Source organism: Oncorhynchus mykiss, chromosome 13, assembly GCF_057628025.1.
Source record: "Oncorhynchus mykiss isolate SJ-2025 chromosome 13, ASM5762802v1, whole genome shotgun sequence".
In the NCBI taxonomy this organism is placed as follows: Eukaryota; Metazoa; Chordata; class Actinopteri; order Salmoniformes; family Salmonidae; genus Oncorhynchus; species Oncorhynchus mykiss.
In genome coordinates this window covers 6,711,118-6,734,641 of record NC_143034.1, presented here as the reverse complement: position 1 = coordinate 6,734,641, position 23,524 = coordinate 6,711,118, and the positions used below count along the sequence as shown (strand labels likewise).

The 23,524-nt window shown below is 40.6% G+C and overlaps 1 protein-coding gene across 1 annotated transcript in view; it reads right to left on the bottom strand.

Annotated features, from left to right (window-relative positions):
• The window catches only part of LOC110513810 (uncharacterized), a 28,114-nt gene extending 6,000 nt beyond the window's left edge, over positions 1 to 22,114 (bottom strand). The window contains exons 1-7 of the mRNA XM_090194578.1: positions 21,542 to 22,114; positions 21,025 to 21,125; positions 20,714 to 20,891; positions 11,649 to 12,328; positions 4,973 to 5,345; positions 4,456 to 4,556; positions 4,121 to 4,298 (exon numbers count right to left, since the gene is read on the bottom strand). Coding sequence (XP_090050704.1) covers positions 4,121 to 4,298; positions 4,456 to 4,556; positions 4,973 to 5,345; positions 11,649 to 12,328; positions 20,714 to 20,891; positions 21,025 to 21,125; positions 21,542 to 21,887 — 1,957 coding nt within the window. The 5' untranslated portion in view covers positions 21,888 to 22,114. The remainder of the gene's footprint in view (positions 1 to 4,120; positions 4,299 to 4,455; positions 4,557 to 4,972; positions 5,346 to 11,648; positions 12,329 to 20,713; positions 20,892 to 21,024; positions 21,126 to 21,541) is intronic.
• Between the last annotated feature and the right edge of the window lie 1,410 nt (positions 22,115 to 23,524).

The following is a 23,524-nucleotide window of genomic DNA, read 5'->3' as shown; positions in this document are numbered from 1 at the left end:
ACGATAAACGCGAATCCGACCACCACCCCTGGAGACAAAACCGTGACTTGTCAGTGACTTGTCAGTGAAGAGCACTTTTTGCCAGTCTTGTCTGGTCCAGTGACGGTGGGTTTGTGCCCAGAGGCGACGTTGTTGCCGGTGATGTCTGGTGATGACCTGCCTTTACAAGCCCTCAGTCCAGCCTCTCTCAGCCTATTGCAGACAGTCTGAGAACTGATGGAGTGATTGTGCGTTCCTGGTGTAACTTGGGCAGTTGTTGCCATCCTGTACCTGTCCCGCAGGTGTGATGTTCGGTTGTACCGATCCGGGGCAGGTGTTATTACACTTGGTCTGGCACTGCGAGGACGATAAGCTGTCCATTCTGTCTCCCTGTAGCGCTGTCTTAGGCGTCTCACAGTACGGACATTGTAATTTATTGCCCTGGCCACATCTGCAGTCCTCATGCCTTCTTGCAGCATGCCTAAGGCACATTCATGCAGATGAGCAGGGACCCTGAGCATCTTTCTTTTGGTGTTTCCAGATTCAGTAGAAAGGCCACTTTAGAGTCCTAAGTTTTCATAACTGTAACCTTAATTGCCTACCGTCTGCAAGCTGTTTGTGTCTTAACGACCGTTCCACAGGTGCATGTTCATTAATTGTTTATGGTTCATTGAACAAGCACGGGAAACAGCGTTTAAACCTGTTAGGGATAGGGGACAGCATTTAAACCTGTTAGGGATAGGGGACAGCATTTTCACTTTGGATGAATTGCGTGCCCATAGTGAACTGCATCCTACTCTGTCCTAGATGCTAATATATGCATATTTTTATTACTATTGGATAGAAAACACTCTGACGTTCCTAAAACTGTTTGAATTATGTCTGTGAATATAACAGAACTCATAGGGCAGACAAACTTCCAAACAGGAAGTTGAAATTCTGGGGCTGGTCGAAATTCAAGTCATCGCCTATTCACATCCAAACAAGATATGGATCTGTTCGCACTTCCTACGCCTTCCACTAGATGTCAACAGTCAGTAGAACATGGAATGAAGCCTCTCGTGTGATGTGGGACTTGATGGAAGGGGAATGAGTCAGTGGTCTGTCAGAATGCCCGTTCCTGGTTGCGCACATGACTGTTGATATCGACAGCGTTCCATTACTCTGCAGACAAAAACGAATGCTCCGGTTGGAACGTTATTGGATATATATGAAAATAACATCCTGAAGATTGATTCTCTACATAGTTTGACCTGTTCATTGGACCAGCACCAGCTTTTGGATATGTGAACTAACCGTGCTAGCAAAAGTAGCTAATTGGACACTAGTAATGGACATTATGGAACAAAACAATGATTCATTGTGGAACTCGGACTCCTTGCACTGCATTCTGATGAAAGATCATCAAAGGTAAGGGAATATTTATGATGTAATTTCGTATTTCTGTTGACTCCAACATGGCGGAGAAATATATTTACTTCTGAGCATCGTCTCAGATTATTGAATGGTATGCTTTTTTCGTAACGTTTAAAAGAAATCTGACACAGCGGTTGCATTAAGAACCAGTGTATCTTTAATTATATGTAAAACATGCATCTTTCGTCAAAGTTTATGATGAGTATTTCTGTTATCTGGCGTAGCTCTCTGTAATTACGCTGGATATTTTGGAGGCATTTCTGAACATGGCGTCAATGTAAACCGAGATTTGTGGATATAAATATGCACATTATCGAACAAAACATTAATGTATTGAGTGTCATCTGATGAAGATTATCAAAGGTTAGTGATTAAACCCTTTACAATGAAGATCAGTGATGTTATTTGGAATTTTACGAATAATCTTCGAAAGACAAGGTTCTGAAAAAGATCCGTAATATTTTTTTGCTGAGTTTATTTTGTATATGTTTTATGAGTTGAAAGATGTTTTTTTTCTCAGACATAAATAAACAACTCCAGGTGAAAAGACAAAGGCCATAGCTGTAATAAAATAACAAATTAACTGGCAAAGCAGCAGAGCGAGGCCCGCATCCAGCAACGCCACGAGACACGTTTTGCAGCTGTTTCAGTACAGCACTACAAGGAGAGAGAGGGGGAGAGCAGCTGTTTCAGTACAGCACTACAGGGAGAGAGAGGGAGAGAGAGGGAGAGCAGCTGTTTCAGTACAGCACTACAGGGAGAGAGAATCCACGGGAAAAAATCATTTTTGAATTTTTCATCTGAACTTTCGCCTGGACTTGCCCGCGCCTCGTGAGTTTGGATTTCTTTACCAAACACATTAACAAAAGGAGGTATTTGGACATAAATGATGGCCTTCATCAAACAAACAAAAATGTTTTTATTGTTTAACTGGGATTCCTGGGAGTGCATTCTGATGAAGATCAAAGGTAAGTGAATATTTATAACGCTATTTCTGTCTCCACAACATGGCGGGTATCTGCATGGCTTGTTGTTGTGTCTGAGCGCCATACTCAGATTATTGCATGGTTTGCTTTTTCCGTAAAGCTTTTTTGAAATCTGACACAGCGGTTGCATTAAGGAGAAGTATATCTATAATTCTGTGCATAATACTTGTATATTTTATTAAAGTTAATATGAGTATTTCTGTAAATTGATGTGGCTCTCTGAAAATTTGCCGGATGTTTTCTAGGCACAACATAACTGACCATAAAGCTCCAATGTAAACTGAGATTTTTGGATATAAATATGAACTTTTTTGAACAAAACATACATGTATTGTGTAACATGAAGTCCTATGAGTGCCATCTGATGAAGATCATCAAAGGTTAGTGATTAATTTTATCTCTATTTTTGCTTTTTGTGACTCCTCTCTTTGGCTGGAAAATGGCTGTGTGTGTTTTTGTGAAGAGGCTCTGACCTAACATAATTATATGGTGTGGTTTCGCTGTAAAGCTTTTTTGAAATCGGACATGATGGGGAGACTAACAACAGGCTAAGCTTTAATTTGGTGTATTGCACTTGTGAATGCATGAAAGTTACATATTTCTAAAAAATATTTTTGCATTTCGCCCTCTGCCGTTTCAGCGGAATGTTAGCCATAAGAAGTTAAGACTGCATAATGTTTCATCATTAGATGCTACAGTCCTCCTTTAAGACTCCATAATGTTTCATCATTAGATGCTACAGTTCTCCTTTAAGACTCCATAATGTTTAGAATGTGTCTGGAAGCGCTACTCTATTCTACTCTCATCCTTTCAGTTTTAATAATATTTAATAATAATTTCGTTATAATAGGTAATAACTAACTTTAATAACTAGGGTCAATACCTGCCTGGCGCTCCAACAAAATATTGATTTACCCCTCTCTAACAATACGCTACAGAATTAGCATAGTAGGCCATGTAATTTAAGGTAATTTGAAATATTTAGGACTAACTTATTCCTTGACACCCATTCTGAAACTCACTGCAGCTCTTTGTAAGTGTTGCTGTCATTTCAGTTTCCGTGGTAGCTGACGTGTACTGTGTTGAGTCATCCGCATACAGACACACACTGGCTTTACTCAAATGTCGTTGGCATGTCGTTGGTAAAGATGGAAAAAAGTCAGGTCATCATTTTTAAGGAAAGGTTTTTGTAAAACAAGCAGCTTACATTGGATCATCTTGAAACTCTCTCTCTAAAGCTAACTTTCATCAAGGTTTTATATGGTCTATTGGTTCCTCTCTAAGGCAAAATTTCATCAAGGTTTTATATGGTCTATTGGTGTCTCTCTAAATCTAACTTTTATCAAGGTTTTATATGGTCTATTGGTTTCTCTCTAAATCTAACTTTTATCAAGGTTTTATATGGTCTATTGGTTCCTCTCTAAATCTAACTTTCATCAAGGTTTTATATGGTCTATTGGTTCCTCTCTTTTCATTGGTAGAATCCTTTTCAGTGTTATGATATTCATAACATCCATATCCACCAGTCTATCTTCCTGTCAACTAACAGTACTCTGCTGGTTGTGCTGGTAACAGATACCAGGCCATCTTCCTGTCAACTAACAGAACTCTGCTGGTTGTCCTGGCAACAGATACCAGCCTATCTTCTTGTCAACTAACAGAACTCTGCTGGTTGTCCTGGTAACAGATACCAGTGGGCAGATCTATTAAATTTGTTCAAACTGAACTACAGCACTTACTTTGATGAGTCAAATCTGATCCTTTCTTCTCTTCTCCTCCTCTCACAGTTCCACTCAGCCCCGTTGTTTTCTTGCAGTCCACCAGCAGCACAGACAACCTCTTCATACCCAGCAGTAAGGCGCTACTGGGAGAGGCACGACATGGGGACTCCAGGAGGGAGGAAGGGCTAGCGTTTTCCTGGTAACCATAAAGAGGGGACACAGACACATATCATTATGGATGCTGATGCCAGTGTTGTCATGTAGTGCTTTACAGAAATCCAGCCTAGACCCAGAGAGAGCAAGCTGTATGCTAGACCAGACCAAGCTGTATGCTAGACCAGACCAAGCTGTACCATCTGGTGTTCTGATCTGGAGAGACTCTTCTCTGCCTCGTCAGCAGGATCAGGATGTTGTTGATGCTCCCCAGAGGATCCACGATAGTCACGTCTCTCTCCTGTGTGAACGAGAACAGCAAACAGACGGTAAACTTATGACCGTCTATTACAATCAAGAGGCATGAATATGTCAAAAATGGCCACTTCCATCATGATTTTGTAAAATATTGTTTGTGTTGCAAATGTAAAGGGTCATTTCCACAAAATGGGTGCCTTTACATCCCTTTGATATTTTAAGTAGATTTTAAAAGCCTGTTATATTAGATGAGGTGAACTTTAATGTAGACCACATGGAGAATGAGAATTCAATACATCGAAGTCCCAAAAACATATGACCAATGGCAGATTGTCCCTTAAACAATTCCCACAGTACTGAACAACATATTCAAGTGTTGAACTGAAGTAGAATGCCCCTTTAAAACAATACATTATTTCAAGAACTACATAGTGTCCCTGTTTTTAAGACAGTACTCACTGGTGGTAGTCTGATCTTCAGCCTCCTCCGCTTTCACTCCCAAAACGTCTTCCTCCTTTTTTATTGAGATAGCCTCCTCTTCCTCCTTTACTCTAAAAGGTTCTTCCTCTTCTTTCACTAAATTCTCTTCTTTCAATGTTATGGCATCTTCCTCGTTTTTGATTCTGAAAGCTTCTACCTTCTCCACTTCCACTTTGACAACCTCTTTCCCATCTTCCTCTTTCACTGTAATATCATCCTCTTCTTCTTTCAATGCGATAGCGTCCTCTTCCTCCCTTTTCATCCTGAAAGCTTCTTCCTCTCCTTTCACCAGAGCTTCTTTCTCGGTCGAGCTTTGTGAGCTCATGCTCCGGTCGATTAGCCTAATGCAGTATCAATTTAGTAACACATTTGCTAATTTAACGAGCAAATTACGTTAACATGAACTAGTAGATGGGTAAACATAATTATATTCAAAACACTAAGAGTAATATACACACGATTGGCCTAAAGAGCTTCAAAGACTCAACTTTATGTTCGCTAGCAAAGCAACACGTTGGTTGAATCAGAAGCCTTTTGTCGCTGTTGAAGAAGCCTCCAGTTCCGTCCACTAGATTATACGTCACGCAAGCAGCATCACCTGAAAGACTCATATCGCTCTCTGCTGACTGGAGTGGATAACGCAGATTAGAAAACAATGTCAAAACAAGTAATTTTAAAACAACCTGATGTTATGGAATTAGGTTCAATAAAACGGATTAGATAGAGATGTTATATATAGATAGAGATGTTATAGAGCCATAAATATTCTATACATTTTCTCTCATTACTGGATTATCTAGGGATAGTGTAGAGTAACAGCTGTTTCTTGAAGTGACCTTTAACCTCCCTGCTCCTCAATACTTCTTCCACTGGATCAAAGCTTCAGCCAAGTAGGAAACATGATAGTGGCAACACATGGAGTTGGGTTGATATAGTCATGGTAGGATACATGATAGAGACAACACATGGAGTAGGGTTGATATAGTCATGGTAGGATACATGATAGAGACAACACATGGAGTAGGGTTGATATAGTCATGGTAGGATACATGATAGAGACAACACATGGAGTAGGGTTGGATATAGTCAGGGTAGGATACAATGAGCGGCAAGATGTTCTTTGTCCGGGGGATGTCTCAGTCTTTGAAAGGGTCATTGTACTCTTTAACTATGCTTCCTTTACTGATGACCTAAACAGATCACTTTTGACCTTTAAAAAATAGTTGTCAGCTATCCAGATATAATGGTCAAGAGGTCGTGAACCTAGAGGGGCCCTTGAACACATGTTATGTTTAGGTACATATGTTTTCGGTTTATGAAGGAATAAATGATTGAGAGGATATAGAGCACAAAATAAAAGATAACTGTATTCTTGAATGATGTGCCCTTCACTAATGACTTAAACAGATAATTTTACCCCATGAATAACCTTTTACTGCAGGGGGCTAATTCAGGGGCCTTCAATGCTGCAGAAATGTTTTGGTACCCTTCCCCAGATCTGTGCCTCAACACAATCCTGTCTCGGAGCTCTATGGACAATTCCTTCCACCTCATGGCTTGGTTCTTGCTCTGACATGCTCTGTCAACTGTGGGACCTTATATAGACAGGTGTGTGCCTTTCCAAATCATGTCCAATCAATTGAATTTACAACAGGTGGACTCCAATTAAATTGTAGAAACATCTCAAGGATGATCAATAGAAACAGGATGCACCTGAGCTCAATTTCGAGTCTCATTCAGCAAAGGGTCTGAATACTTATGTAAATCATTTTGTGTTTAATACATTTGCAAAACATTTATAAAAAAGCTTGTTTCCGCTTTGTCATTATGGGGTATTGTGATGTCATTATGGGGTATTGTGATGTCATTATGGGGTATTGTGATGTCATTATGGGGTATTGTGATGTCATTATGGGGTATTTTGTGTAGATTGTTGAGGAAATTGTTTTATTTAAACCATTTTAGAATAACACTGTAACGTAACAAAATTTGAAAAAAGTCAAGGGTTCTGAATACTTTCCAAAGAAACTGTAAGTGATTGAAAAGAGAGCATCATTGCTATATTCTAATTAAAATCATTGACCCATCGTAACGGCATTCATAGGAGGAAGGTGAGGACCAAGGTGCAGCGTGGTACATGTTCATATTATTTATTTGAAACTGAACGCTAAAATGCAAAACAACAAAGAGAACAACTGAAACAGTTCTGTCAGGTGCAGATACACAAAAACAGAAAGCAACAACCCACAACTAACAGTGGGAAAACAGGCTACCTAAGTATGGTTCTCAATCAGAGACAACGAAACAGAGACAGCTGTCCCTGATTGAGAACCATACCCGGCCAAAACATAGAAATACAAAACCTAGACATGCAAACATAGAATGCCCACCCACATCACACCCTGAACAAACAAAACAAAACAATCTACGGTCAGAGCGTGACACCCATAAGAGAACACATGACCAAAGCAAGGCATGACCCATATAGAATTAAATCAACATTATTCTTAATGAGAAATATAATCTAGTAAACAAATGTTTGCATAACCAAAGAAATGAAAACTGGTGCGAACATTGTATTTAGCTAGGATTTCATAAGGCCAGGAATGTAATTGAGAATAACTATAGACAATAGTTAATGTTGCTAGTTTAGGGATGAAGATAGTGAAGGTTCATCAATGTTAAAGATGTTTTTTAATTTGACGTGGAAACAACATTTATTCAACCAGCGGGAGGCTTGTAAATGACCCCAGGAAAGTAAAACAAAGAAGTCTTCATTGAGACAATGATGAAACAGCAATCCGTGGAAGAGTTGATGTGGATATTATAAAATAAGGATCTGCTGGAGTCCAAGTCAAACCAAGATTCTTTATTTCTGAGCTCAGAGAGAATAACAGAGTTTGGTATTTTATTAGGATCCCCATTAGATGTTGTAAAAGCAGCAGCTACTCTTCCTGGGGTCCACACAGAACATGACACATAATACAGCACATCAATAGACAAGAACAGCTCAAGGACAGAACTACATACATTTTGTAAAAGGCACACGTAGCCTACATATCAATGCATACACACAAACTTATATGGTATTAAAGTTAAGGGACATCAGCCTGGGCGGGGTGATCCTCAGTAGGGGATAAAAAGGGAAAACATCATCTTTTGAACTGAGTGTCTTGCTTGCAAATTGCTGTAAGTGTAAACTCCGGGTTGCAATCCTTATTAAACAAACTAACCTCTGATTAAAGAAGTTTTCCTGTGGTCTCTTCTGTGCACATAGGGCAGAATTCCCTTACAGACTATGCAAACAATTTGGGATATTCAACACATTCATGTTTCTTATAAAAAGAAGTGATACAGTCAGTCTCTCCTCAACTCTTAGCTCTTATAAAAAATAGAGAATAAAAGCTTCTCTATGGCCAGGGCGTGACAGCCGCTCTGTTCTGGGCCAGCTGCAGCTTAACTAGGTCTTTCCTTGCAGCACTGGACCACACGACTGGACAATAATTAAGATTAGACAAAACTAGAGCCTGCAGAACTTGCTTTTTGGAGTGTGGTGTCAAAATAGAAGAGCATCTCTTTATTACAGATAGACCTCTCCCCATCTTTACAACCATTGAATCTATATGTTTTGACCATGACAGTTACAATCTAAGGTTATGCCAAGTAATTTAGTCTCCTCAACTTGTTCAACAGCCACACAATTCATTACCAGATTCAGCTGAGGTCTAGAACTTGAGGAATGATTTGTACTAAATACAATGCTCTTAGTTTTAGAGATGTTCAGGACCAGTTTATTACTGGCCACGCATTCCAAAACAGACTGCAACTCTTTGTTAAGGGTTTCAGTGACTTCATTAGCTGTGGTTGCTGGTGCTTATATAGTTGAATCATCAGCATACATGGACACACATGCTTTGTTTAATGCCAGTGGCAGGCCATTGGTAAAAATAGAAAAGAGTAGAGGGCCTAGAGAGCTGCCCTGCGGTACATCACACTTCATATGTTTGACATTAGAGAAGCTTCCATTAAAAACCCTCTGAGTTCTAGTAGATAGATTGCCATAATGTGGATTCAGAGCTGAGGCTGAAAAGCCATAGCACAGACATTCTTAAACAACAGGTTATGATCAATAATATCAAAGGCTGCACTGAAATCTAACAATAGAGCTCCCACAATCTTCTTCTTATCAATTTCTCTCAACCAGTCATCAGTCATTTGTGTCAGTGCAGTACATGTTGAGTGCCCTTCTCTATAAGCATGCTGAAAGTCTGTTGTTCATTTGTTTACAGTTAAATAGCATTGTACACTGCTCAAAAAAATAAAGGGAACACTTAAACAACACAATGTAACTCCAAGTCAATCACACTTCTGTCAAACTGTCCACTTAGGAAGCAACACTGATTGACAATAAATTTCACATGCTGTTGTGCAAATGCAATAGACAACAGGTGGAAATTATAGGCATTTAGCAAGACACCCCCAATAAAGGAGTGGTTCTGCAGGTGGGGACCACAGACCACTTCTCAGTTCCTATGCTTCCTGGCTGATGTTTTGGTCACTTTTGAATGCTGGCGGTGCTTTCACTCTAGTGGTAGCATGAGACGGAGTCTACAACTCACACAAGTTTTCAGATAGTGCAGCTCATCCAGGATGGCACATCAATGCGAGCTGTGGCAAGAAGGTTTGCTGTGTCTGTCAGCGTAGTGTCCAGAGCATGGAGGCGCTACCAGAAGACAGGCAGGTACATCAGGAGACGTGAAGGAGACCGTAGGAGGGCAACGACCCACCAGCAGGACCGCTACCTCCGCCTTTGTGCAAGGAGGAGCAGGAGGAGCGCTGACAGAGTCCTGCAAAATGACCTCCAGCAGGCCACAAATGTGCATGTGTCTGCTCAAATGGTCAGAAACAGACTCCATGAGGATGGTATGAGGGCCCGACGTCCACAGGTGGGGGTTGTGCTTACAGCCCAACACCGTGCAGGACGTTTGGCATTTGCCAGAGAACACCAAGATTGGCAAATTCGCCACTGGCGCCCTGTGCTCTTCACGGATGAAAGCAGGTTCACACTGAGCACATGTGACAGACGTGACAGTCTGGAGACGCCGTGGAGAACTATCTGCTGCCTGCAACATCCTCCAGCATGACCGGTTTTGCGGGGGGTCAGTCATGGTGTGGGGTGGCATTTCTTTGGGGGGCCGCACAGCCCTCCATGTGCTCGCCAGAGGTAGCCTGACTGCCATTAGGTACCGAGATAAGATCCTCAGACCCCTTGTGAGACCATATGCTGGTGTGGTTGGCCCTGGGTTTCTCCTAATGCAAGACAATGTGGCTGGAGTGTGTCAGCAGGTCCTGCAAGAGGAAGGCATTGATGCTATGGACTGGCACGCCCGTTCCCCAGACCTGAATCCAATTGAGCACATCTGGGACATCATGTCTCGCTCCCATCCACCAACGCCACGCTGCACCACAGACTGTCCAGAAGTTGGCGGATGCTTTAGTCCAGGTCTGGGAGGAGATCCCTCAGGAGACCATCCGCCACCTCATCAGGAGCATTCCCAGGTGTTGTAGGGAGGTCATACAGGCACGTGGAGGCCACACACACTACTGAGCTTCATTTTGACTTGTTTTAAGGATATTACATCAAAGTTGGACAGCCTGTAGTGTGGTTTTCCACTTTAATTTTGAGTGTGACTCCAAATCCAGACCTCCATGGGTTGATAAATTTGATTTCCATTGATAATGTAAAGAAAAAATTATTTAATAAGAATATTTCATTGATTCTGATCTAGGATGTGTTATTTTAGTGTTCCCTTTATATTTTTGAGCAGTGTATTTGGTAAAAAAACATTTTTCCCAACAGTTTGTTAAGAGCTGGCTTAGAACCTGTAAAGGCCGCTTTACCACTCTTGGGTAGTGGATTAATTTGGCTTCCCTCCAGGCAAGAGAACAAAGACTTTCCTCTCGGCTCATATTAAAAATATGTCAGATAGGAGTGGTTATAGTCAGCTACTGTCCTCAGTAGTTTCCATCTAAGTTGTCAATGCCAGGAGGTTTGTCATTATTGATCGATAACAATTGTTCCACCTCTCCCACACTAACTTTACAACATTCAATACTTGCACTGCTTTTCCTTCATGATGTTTTTTTCCATCATTCTTTATATCATTGATCTTGGCTTCATATTAAAGTTTATTATTTTTGTTGAGTTTGGTCACATAATTTCTCAATTTGCAGTACATAAAACAGCCAGCCAGATGTGCAGCCAGACTTATTAGCCACTCCTTTTGCCCCAACTCTTTCAAACATACAGTTTTTAAATTCCTCATCAATCCATGGAGCCTTAACAGTTCTAACAGTCAGTTTCTTAACAGGTACATGTTTATCAATAATTGGAAGAAGCAATTTCATCTGGTAAAAACAGGGAAATACATTATGAGGCAACAATATAAGACAATGGGAGCACTGTGTATGTTCTCTGATGAATTGTAAGAAAAATTAGATGTGAAATATCAATATACATGCTAAGAGAAGTAATTTCTCTCTCCTGTGTGGATTCTCTAATGATGTTTAAGTGATTGTTATGAGTAATATCTTTTCCCAAAATCTAACCTTTTGTAAGCATTCCCCTCTGTCTCATGTTCTTTCAGGCTTCCTAAATGGGCAAAAGCATGGCACCCTGGGAGCAGGGGTAAGGCCTTTCTCCTGTATGTATTCTTTCGTGTATTTTCAGATCCCCTGCCCCGTTGAAACACTTGCCACAGTGGGAGCAGTGGTAAGGCCTCTCTCCTGTATGTATTCTTTCGTGTATTTTCAGATCCCCTGCCCCGTTGAAACACTTGCCACACTGGGAGCAGCGGTAAGGCTTCTCCCCTGTGTGTATTCTTTCGTGTTTTTTCAGATCCCCTGACCAGGTGAACAACTTGCCACACTGGGAGCAGTGGTAAGGCTTCTCCCCTGTGTGTATTCTCTCGTGCGGTTTCAGGGCCCCTAACTGGGTAAAACACTTTCCACAGTGGGAGCAGTGGTAAGGCCTCTCTCCTGTATGTATTCTTTCGTGTTTTTTCAAATCCCCTGCCCAGTTGAAACACTTCCCACACTGGGAGCAGTGGTAAGGCTTCTCCCCTGTGTGAATGTTCTCGTGAGCTTTCAGGTGTCCTTTCCGGTTAAACGTCTTTCCACACTGGGAGCAGTGGTAAGGCTTCTCCCCTGTGTGCATTCTCTCATGTCGTTTAAGCTCACTTAAGTGGTTACAACCCTTTCCACAGTGGGAACACTGGTGTCTTCTTGCTGGTTTGGACGTCCCTGGCTCTGGTTCCTCTGAGTCTGTTTTTTCTCCTGCCAAAGACAGTGTTTTTTAAAATAGAGACCCAAATGAAACCTCCACATGATAAAACGGCCTTGCTACGAGGATAAATCCAAATCAGATCCCTCAATAACCTAAGGCCAGTTTTAACAATCTTAGTGTGATTTTAAAACAAATGTAGAGTTTCCTGGTAATTACTGATAATGTTTACACTACTTATTTATTCATTCTGTTTTCGTCAGAACACAAAAAACTAAACAGTTCTAGGACACTCAAGACACAGACGTCACTGGATTCAAATCGAGCAGGTAGTTCTAAATATATAACTTTCATAGCTGTATGATACAGAATGCGACCTACAGTCGTGGCCAAAAGTTTTGAGAATGAAAAATATTAATTTCCACAAAGTTTGCTGCTTCAGTGTCGTTAGATATTTTAGTCAGATGTTACTATGGAATACTGAAGTATAATTACAAGCATTTCATAAGTGTCAAAGGCTTTTATTTACAATTACATGAAGTTGATGAGGTGTCAATATTTACAGTGTTGACCCTTCTTTTTCAAGACCTCTGCAATCTGCCCTGGCATGCTGTCAATTAACTTCTGGGCCACATCCTGACTGACGGCAGCCCATTCTTGCATAATCAATGCTTGGATTTTGTCAGAATTTGTGGGTTTTTGTTTGTCCACCCGCCTCTTGATGATTGACCACAAGTTCTCAATGGGATTAAGGTCTGGGGAGTTTCCTGGCCATGGACCCAAAATATAGATGTTTTGTTACCCAAGCCACCATTCTTTATTCATGGCTGTGTTCTTAGGCAACATTGTGAGTGAGCCCACACCCTTGGCTGAGAAGCAACCCCACACATGAATGGTTTCAGGATGCTTTACTGTTGGCATGACACAGGACTGATGGTTGCGCTCTCCTTGTCTTCTCCGGGCAAGCTTTTTTCCGGATGCCCCAAACAATCGGAAAGGGAAAATGGGGGGGGGGGGGGGGGGGGGGGATCAGTTCAAAGAGGGACTTCATCTGAACACTCTTCATAACATTCTGGAGTATATGCAAATTGCCATCATACAAACTGAGGCAGCAGATTTGGTGAAAATTAACATTCGTGTTATTCTCAAAACTTTTGGCCACGACTGTACACACTTCCTTAAACATATAATAAGTAAATAAGTAATTAAGTGGAAGTCCAAAACTTGATTTTAAGTTGAAGACACAAAGCACATCAGTAAAATCTCCCCGTTGTTGAAAGGGTTCAACACCTGCTGTTTAAATGGCCCAATTTCTTTTTTAGAAGGTCACAGATTTTCAACATTTTGACTATCACTGATGTCATATTTTGTGTAAAGTAAAAAATAAGGTGAAATATTTGGAAAGATGTTCCTAAAACTGATAGTAACTACAATAAACAAATTATAAATGCAACATGTAAAGTGTTGGATGTTTCATGAGCTGAAACAAAAGACTGCAGAATGTTTTACATCCCTGTTAGTTAACACATATTTTCTGCCAAGATAATCCATCCTCCTGACAGGTGCGGCATATCAAGAAGCTGATTGAACAGCTTGATTATTACACAGGTGCACCTTGTGCCGGGGAAAATAAAAGGACACTAAAATGTGCAGTTTTGTCACACAACAATGCCACAGATGTCTCAGAGGGAGCGCGCAACTGGCTGACTGCAGGAATGTCCATTTTCATATTTTTGTTACATTGGAGAAAGACACAAAGCACATCAGTAACATTTCCCCGTTGTCGATAGGGTGGACACTGAGAAAAATTACAAGATTGTATTAATACTGTTTAGCCATCGAATAGCTTTTATGGGTACTCTCTCATCTGTGTCTATGGGACTGAGTTGGGCCTCTGGAGCTTGAGCTGACAATTGATTCATTACTTACTGATAAAAACCTAAAGCCGGGTTGGGGGGTTAAAACAACACCAGGTGCAGATGACCACAGGATGAACCCAGGATGGCTTGTGATGCCCCCCAATCAGCATGGGAGGGGTGGAACCAGCCCTGACTAAGCATTTATAAGAGCTCTGGTTTTCATTCAAGGTTATGTTCTCGGCAACACACTCAAGAGTGTGGGGTCAACAGCTTAATTATTGCAATAATTAATCAATATTAAATAAAAATGATTGTTTGAAGAAATTACAAAGTCTCTCTCAGTATCCACAACAACGCTGCGTCAATTTATTTTATTTAGACAGTCAAAATGTACAAAATTTGTGAACATCACAAGTGTCATGATATTTTGTGCAAAGATTTTGTACATTTTGACTATCACGAATGTCCTTGATATTTTGTGTAAAGTAAAAATAATTTTGGGGTAGATGTTGCCAAAAAATATAAAACAACATGTGAAGTGTTGGTCCCATGTTTCATGAAATAAAAGACCCCAGAATTTTTCCATAAGCTCAGCTTATTTCTCAAAAATATTGTGCACAAATTTGTTTACATTCCTGTTAGTGAACATTTCTCCTTTGCCAAGATAATTAATCCACCTGACAGGTGTGGCATGTAAATGTAAAGTCCATAGATTAGGGCCTAATTTATTCCTTTACAATGACTGACTAAAATTAACTGTAAATCGTTGAAATTGTTGTTTATATTTTGGTTCAGTATACACACAGACACAGTGCATTCGTTAAGGATCCAGACCCCTTCAACTTTTCCATATTTTGTTACATTTCAGCATTATTCTAAAAATCGTAGTTTTTTCCCCCTCGTCAATCTAAACTCATAAAAAAAAAGAAACATCCTCTCACTGTCAACTGCGTTTATTTTCAGCAAACTTAAGATCGATCCAACAGGTCCCAGACGTGCTCAATTGGATTGAGATCCGGGCTCTTCGCTGGCCATGGCAGAACACTGACATTCCACTCTTGCAGGAAATCACACACAGAATGAGCAGTTTGGCTGGTGGCATTGTCATGCTGGAGGGTCATGTCAGGATGAGCCTGCAGGAAGGGTCCCACGTGAGGGAGGAGGATGTCTTCCCTGTAACACACAGCGTTGAGATTGCCTGCAATGACAACAAGTTCAGTCTGATGATGCTGTGACACACCACCCCAAACCATGACTGCCCCTTCACCTCCAAATCGATCCCGCTCCAGAGTACAGGCCTCGGTGTAATGCTCATTCCTTAGACGATAAACGCGAATCCGACCATCACCCCTGGAGACAAAACCGTGACTTGTCAGTGACTTGTCGGTGAAGAGCACTTTTTGCCAGTCTTGTCTGGTCCAGTGACGGTGGGTTTGTGCCCAGAGGCGACGTTGTTGCCGGTGATGTCTGGTGATGACCTGCCTTTACAAGCCCTCAGTCCAGCCTCTCTCAGCCTATTGCAGACAGTCTGAGAACTGATGGAGTGATTGTGCGTTCCTGGTGTAACTTGGGCAGTTGTTGCCATCCTGTACCTGTCCCGCAGGTGTGATGTTCGGTTGTACCGATCCGGGGCAGGTGTTATTACACTTGGTCTGGCACTGCGAGGACGATAAGCTGTCCATTCTGTATCCCTGTAGCGCTGTCTTAGGCGTCTCACAGTACGGACATTGTAATTTATTGCCCTGGCCACATCTGCAGTCCTCATGCCTTCTTGCAGCATGCCTAAGGCACGTTCATGCAGATGAGCAGGTACCCTGAGCATCTTTCTTTTGGTGTTTCCAGATTCAGTAGAAAGGCCTCTTTAGAGTCCTAAGTTTTCATAACTGTAACCTTAATTGCCTACCGTCTGCAAGCTGTTTGTGTCTTAACGACCGTTCCACAGGTGCATGTTCATTAATTGTTTATGGTTCATTGAACAAGCACGGGAAACAGCGTTTAAACCTGTTAGGGATAGGGGACAGCATTTAAACCTGTTAGGGATAGGGGACAGCATTTTCACTTTGGATGAATTGCGTGCCCATAGTGAACTGCATCCTACTCTGTCCTAGATGCTAATATATGCATATTATTATTACTATTGGATAGAAAACACTCTGACGTTCCTAAAACTGTTTGAATTATGTCTGTGAATATAACAGAACTCATAGGGCAGACAAACTTCCAAACAGGAAGTTGAAATTCTGGGGCTGGTCGAAATTCAAGTCATCGCCTATTCACATCCAAACAAGATATGGATCTGTTCGCACTTCCTACGCCTTCCACTAGATGTCAACAGTCAGTAGAACATGGAATGAAGCCTCTCGTGTGATATGGGACTTGATGGAAGGGGAATGAGTCAGTGGTCTGTCAGAATGCCCGTTCCTGGTTGCGCACATGACTGTTGATATCGACAGCGTTCCATTACTCTGCAGACAAAAACGAATGCTCCGGTTGGAACGTTATTGGATATATATGATAATAACATCCTGAAGATTGATTCTCTACATAGTTTGACCTGTTCATTGGACCAGCACCAGCTTTTGGATATGTGAACTAACCGTGCTAGCAAAAGTAGCTAATTGGACACTAGTAATGGACATTATGGAACAAAACAATGATTTATTGTGGAACTAGGATTCCTTGCACTGCATTCTGATGAAAGATCATCAAAGGTAAGGGAATATTTATGATGTAATTTCGTATTTCTGTTGACTCCAACATGGCGGAGAAATATATTTACTTCTGAGCGCCGTCTCAGATTATTGAATGGTATGCTTTTTTCGTAACGTTTAAAATCTGACACAGCGGTTGCATTAAGAACCAGTGTATCTTTAATTATATGTAAAACATGCATCTTTCGTCAAAGTTTATGATGAGTATTTATGTTATCTGGCGTAGCTCTCTGTATTTACTCTGGATATTTTGGAGGCATTTCTGAACATGGCGTCAATGTAAACCGAGATTTGTGGATATAAATATGCATATTATTGAACAAAACATTAATGTATTGAGTGTCATCTGATGAAGATTATCAAAGGTTAGTGATTAAACCCTTTACAATGAAGATCAGTGATGTTATTTGGAATTTTACGAATAATCTTTGAAAGACAAGGTCCTGAAAAAGATCCGTACATTTTTTTGCTGAGTTTATTTTGTATATGTTGAAAAGTGTTTTTTTTCTCAAACATAAATAAACAACTCCAGGTGAAAGACAATAAAATAACAAATTAACTGGCAAAGCAGCAGAGCGAGGCCCGCATCCAGCAACGTCACGAGTCACGTTTTTGCAGCCGTTTCAGTACAGCACTACAGGGAGAGAGGGGGAGAGCAGCCGTTTCAGTACAGCACTACAGGGAGAGAGAGGGGGAGCAGATGTTTCAGTACAGCACTACAGGGAGAGAGAGGGAAAAATCCACGGGACTAGTTTCAATGTATGGAATCACCTAGGAGTTTCTGGATTTTGGGTAAACTTCTCCTTTAAAGCATCAGACTCCATAGTAATTCATCATTAGATGCTACAGTCCTCCTTTAAGACTCCATAATGTTTCATCATTAGATGCTACAGTCCTACTTTAACCTGTTTGGGATAGGGGGCAGCATTTTCACGTTCAGATGAAAAGCGTGCCCAGAGTAAACTTCCTGCTACTCAGGCCAAGAAGCTAATATATGCATATTACTATGCATATTGGAAAGAAATACTCGGAAGTTTCTAAAACTGTTTGAATGATGTCTGTGAGTATAACAGAACTCTTATGGCAAAAACCTGAGAAAAATCCAACCAGGAAGTGGGAAATCTGAGGTTTTTCAACTCATTGCCTATTGAATATACATTGTCTTTGGGGTCATATTGCACGTCCTACGGCGTCCACTAGATGTCAACAGTCTTTAGAATGTTGTTTGAGGCTTCTACTGAGAAGGAGGGGGGAATGAGAGCTGTTTCAACCAGAGGTCTGCCAGAGTAGCATGAGCTGATCACTCGCTTACACGTGAGAGCGACCTGCATTGCAATTCTAAAGACAAAGGATTCTCTGGTTGGAACATTGTTGAAGATTTATGTTCACAACATCCTAAAGATAGATTCTACACATCGTTTGACATTTTTCTACGAATTGTAATATATCTTTTTGAATTTTTCATCTGAACTTTCGCCTGGACTTGCCCGCGCCTCGTGAGTTTGGATTTTTTTACCAAACACATTAACAAAAGGAGGTATTTGGACATAAATGATGGCCTTCATCAAACAAACAAAAATGTTTTATTGTGGAACTGGGATTCCTGGGAGTGCATTCTGATGAAGATCAAAGGTAAGTGAATATTTATAACGCTATTTCTGTCTCCACAACATGGCGGGTATCTGCATGGCTTGTTGTTGTGTCTGAGCGCCATACTCAGATTATTGCATGGTTTGCTTTTTCCGTAAAGCTTTTTTGAAATCTGACACAGCGGTTGCATTAAGGAGAAGTATATCTATAATTCTGTGCATAATACTTGTATATTTTATTAAAGTTAATATGAGTATTTCTGTAAATTGATGTGGCTCTGAAAATTTGCCGGATGTTTTCTAGGCACAACATAACTGACCATAAAGCTCCAATGTAAACTGAGATTTTTGGATATAAATATGAACTTTTTTGAACAAAACATACATGTATTGTGTAACATGAAGTCCTATGAGTGCCATCTGATGAAGATCATCAAAGGTTAGTGATTAATTTTATCTCTATTTTTGCTTTTTGTGACTCCTCTCTTTGGCTGGAAAATGGCTGTGTGTGTTTTTGTGACGAGGCTCTGACCTAACATAATTATATGGTGTGGTTTCGCTGTAAAGCATATCGGACATGATGGGGAGATTAACAACAGGCTAAGCTTTAATTTGGTGTATGGCACTTGTGAATGCATGAAAGTTACATATTTCTAAAAAATATTTTTGAATTTCGCCCTCTGCCGTTTCAGCGGAATGTTAGCCATAAGAAGTTAAGACTGCATAATGTTTCATCATTAGATGCTACAGTCCTCCTTTAAGACTCCATAATGTTTCATCATTAGATGCTACAGTCCTCCTTTAAGGCTCCATAATGTTTCATCATTAGATGGTACAGTCCTCCTTTAAGACTCCATAATGTTTCATCATTAGATGCTACAGTCCTCCTTTAAGACTCCATAATGTTTCATCATTAGATGCTACAGTCCTCCTTTAAGACTCCATAATGTTTCATCATTAGATGCTACAGTCCTCCTTTAAGACTCCATAATGTTTCATCATTAGATGCTACAGTCCTCCTTTAAGACTCCATAATGTTTCATCATTAGATGCTACAGTCCTCCTTTAAGACTCCATAATGTTTCATCATTAGATGCTACAGTCCTCCTTTAAGACTCCATCATGTTTCATCATTAGATGGTACAGTCCTCCTTTAAGACTCCATAATGTTTCATCATTAGATGCTACAGTCCTCCTTTAAGACTCCATAATCTTTCATCATTAGATGGTACAGTCCTCCTTTAAGACTCCATAATGTTTCATCATTAGATGCTACAGTCCTCCTTTAAGACTCCATAATGTTTCATCATTAGATGCTACAGTCCTCCTTTAAGACTCCATAATGTTTCATCATTAGATGCTACAGTCCTCCTTTAAGACTCCATGTTTAGAATGTGTCTGGAAGCGCTACTCTATTCTACTCTCATCCGTTCAGTTTTAATAATATTTAATAATAATACTAATAATAATTTCGTTCGGTTTTAATAATAATAATAATAATAATAATAATAATAATAATGTTATAACAGGTAATAACTAACTTTAATAACTAGAGTTAATACCTGCCTGGCGCCCCAACAAAATATTTCTTTACCCCCCTCTAACAATACCGCTACAGAATTAGCATAGTAGACCATGTAATTTAAGGTAATCTGAAATATTTAGGACTAACTTATTCCTTGCCACCCATTCTGAAACTCACTGCAGCTCTTTGTTAAGTGTTGCTGTCATTTCAGTTTCCGTGGTAGCTGACGTGTACAGTGTTGAGTCATCCGCATACAGACACACTGGCTTTACTCAAATGTCGTTGGCATGTCGTTGGCATGTCGTTGGTAAAGATTGAAAAAAGTCAGGTCATCATTTTTAAGGAAAAGTTTTTGTAAAACAAGCAGCTTACATTGGATCATCTTGAAACTTTCTCTCTAAAGCTAACTTTCATCAAGGTTTTATATGGTCTATTGGTTCCTCTCTAAAGCTAACTTTTATCAGGGTTTTATATGGTCTATTGGTTCCTCTCTAAAGCTAACTTTTATCAAGGTTTTATATGGTCTATTGGTTTCTCTCTTTTCATTGGTAGAATCCTTTTCAGTGTTATGATATTCATAACATCCATATCCACCAGTCTATCTTCCTGTCAACTAACAGAACTCCACTGGTTGTCCTGGTAACAGATACCAGGCCATCTTCCTGTCAACTAACATAACTCTGCTGGTTGTCCTGGCAACAGATACCAGTGGGCAGATGTATTTTATTTGTTCAAACTGAACTACAGCACTTACTTTGATGAGTTAAATCTGATCCTTTCATCTCTTCTCCACCTCTCACAGTTACACTCAGCCCCGTTGTTTTCCTGCAGTCCACCAGCAGCACAGACAACCTCTTCATACCCAGCAGTAAGGTGCTACCGGGAGAGGTACGACACGGGGACTCCGGGAGGGAGGAAGGGCTAGCGTTGTCCTGGTAACCATAAAGAGGGGACACAGACACATATCATTATGGATGCTGATGCCACTTGTCATGAAGTGCTTTACAGAAATCCAGCCCAGACCCCGATAGACCAAGCTGTATGCTAGACCAGCCCAAGCTGTACCATCTGGTGTTCTGATCTGGAGAGACTCTTCTCTGCCTCGTCAGCAGGATCAGGATGTTGTTGATGCTCCCCAGAGGATCCACGATAGTCACGTCTCTCTCCTGTGTGAACGAGAACAGCAAACAGACGGTAAACTTATGACCGTCTATTACAATCAAGAGGCATGAATATGTCTAAAATGGCCACTTCCATCATGATTTTGTAAAATATTGTTTGTGTTGCAAATGTAAAGGGTCATTTCCACAAAATGGGTGCCTTTACATCCCTTTGATATTTTAAGTAGATTTTAAAAGCCTGTTATATTAGATGAGGTGAACTTTAATGTAGACCACATGGAGAATGAGAATTCAATACATCGAAGTCCCAAAAACATATGACCAATGGCAGATTGTCCCTTAAACAATTCCCACAGTACTGAACAACATATTCAAGTGTTGAACTGAAGTAGAATGCCCCTTTAAAACAATACATTATTTCAAGAACTACATAGTGTCCCTGTTTTTAAGACAGTACTCACTGGTGGTAGTCTGATCTTCAGCCTCCTCCGCTTTCACTCCCAAAACGTCTTCCTCCTTTTTTATTGAGATAGCCTCCTCTTCCTCCTTTACTCTAAAAGGTTCTTCCTCTTCTTTCACTACATTCTCTTCTTTCAATGTTATGGCATCTTCCTCGTTTTTGATTCTGAAAGCTTCTACCTTCTCCACTTCCACTTTGACAACCTCTTTCCCATCTTCCTCTTTCACTGTAATATCATCCTCTTCTTCTTTCAATGTGATAGCGTCCTCTTCCTCCCTTTTCATCCTGAAAGCTTCTTCCTCTCCTTTCACCAGAGCTTCTTTCTCGGTCCAGCTTTGTGAGCTCATGCTCCGGTCGATTAGCCTAATGCAGTATCAATTTAGTAACACATTTGCTAATTTAACGAGCAAATGACGTTAAAATGAACTAGTAGATGGGTAAACATAATTATATTCAAAACACTAAGAGTAATATACACAAGATTGGTCTACAGAGCTTCAAAAACTCAACTTTATGTTCGCTAGCAAAGCAACACGTTCGTTGAATCAGAAGCCCTTTGTCGCTGTTGAAGAAGTCTCCAGTTCCGTCCACTAGATTATACGTCACGCAAGAAGCATCACCTGAAAGACTCATATCGCTCTCTGCTGACTGGAGTGGGTAACGCAGTTTGGAAAAATATTAATAACAATGTTTATTCTGGCAAGCCATGTCATGCGAAGAAATTTAAAAAGAAACAGATGTTATGTTTTCTCTTACTTCTTACAGGCAATACTTTACTCCAGGGCTGACCTGCCCGTTAGACAGGATTAGGTAACAGATTAAAGAGTATTCGATTTTTGTCATTGTTATTCTGAACCCACTGCCTGCAAGCCATTGTTAAATTAGCCTCAGTGATTTGTATTTTCCTTCAACTTTCTGAAGAGGAAACAGCCAGTTATAGAGCCATAAATATTCTATACATTTTCTCTCATTACTGTATTATCTAGGGATAGTGTAGAGTAACAGCTGTATCCTGAAGTGACCTTTAACCTCCCTGCTCCTCAATACTTCTTCCACTGGATCAAAGCTTCAGCCAAGTAGGATACATGATAGTGGCAACACATGGAGGTGGGTTGGATATAGTCGTGGTAGGATACAATGAGCAGCAAGATGTTCTTTACCATTCGGCCATCAGATTTGCCACCAATGCTGCTTATAGGACACATCACTGCACTCTATACTCCTCTGTAAACTGGTCATCTCTGTATACCAGCCGCAAGACCCACTGGTTTAATGCTTATTTATAAAACCCTCTTAGGCCTCACTCACCCCTATCTAAGATAACTACTGCAGCCCTCATCCTCCACATACAACACCCATTCTGCCAGTCACATTCTGTTAAAGGTGGGGACCTTTAACAGCACACACATCCCTGGGTCGCTCCTCTTTTCAGTTCGCTGCAGCTAGCGATGGGAACAAGCTGCAGGAAACCCTCAAACTGGACAATTTTATCTCCATCTCTTCATTCAAGGACTCAATCATGTATTTAATATTACATAGTAAACTTTAACAATTGTAATATGTATGTTTGAATGACTGTACTAAATTTCTCTCTCTCTTTCTCTCTCCCTCTTTCTCTCCCCTTGGATGGGAATGTTAAGGGTTAAGAAGTTGTGAATCTAGGGGGCCCTTGCACACAGGGGAACTACATGGACACAAAATAATTAACAACCTGGCCCCCCAGGTGTCTTTGAAAACATCTGTTTCACTAACGACCTAAACAGATCATTTAAAAAAAATAGTTATAGGGGGGGGGGGGATGTTCGGGGGATGTCTCAGTCTTTGAAAGGGTCATTGTACTCTTTAACTATGCTTCCTTTACTGATGACCTAAACAGATCACTTTTGACCTTTAAAAAATAGTTGTCAGCTATCCAGATATAATGGTCAAGAGGTCGTGAACCTAGAGGGGCCCTTGAACACATGTTGTGTTTAGGTACATATGT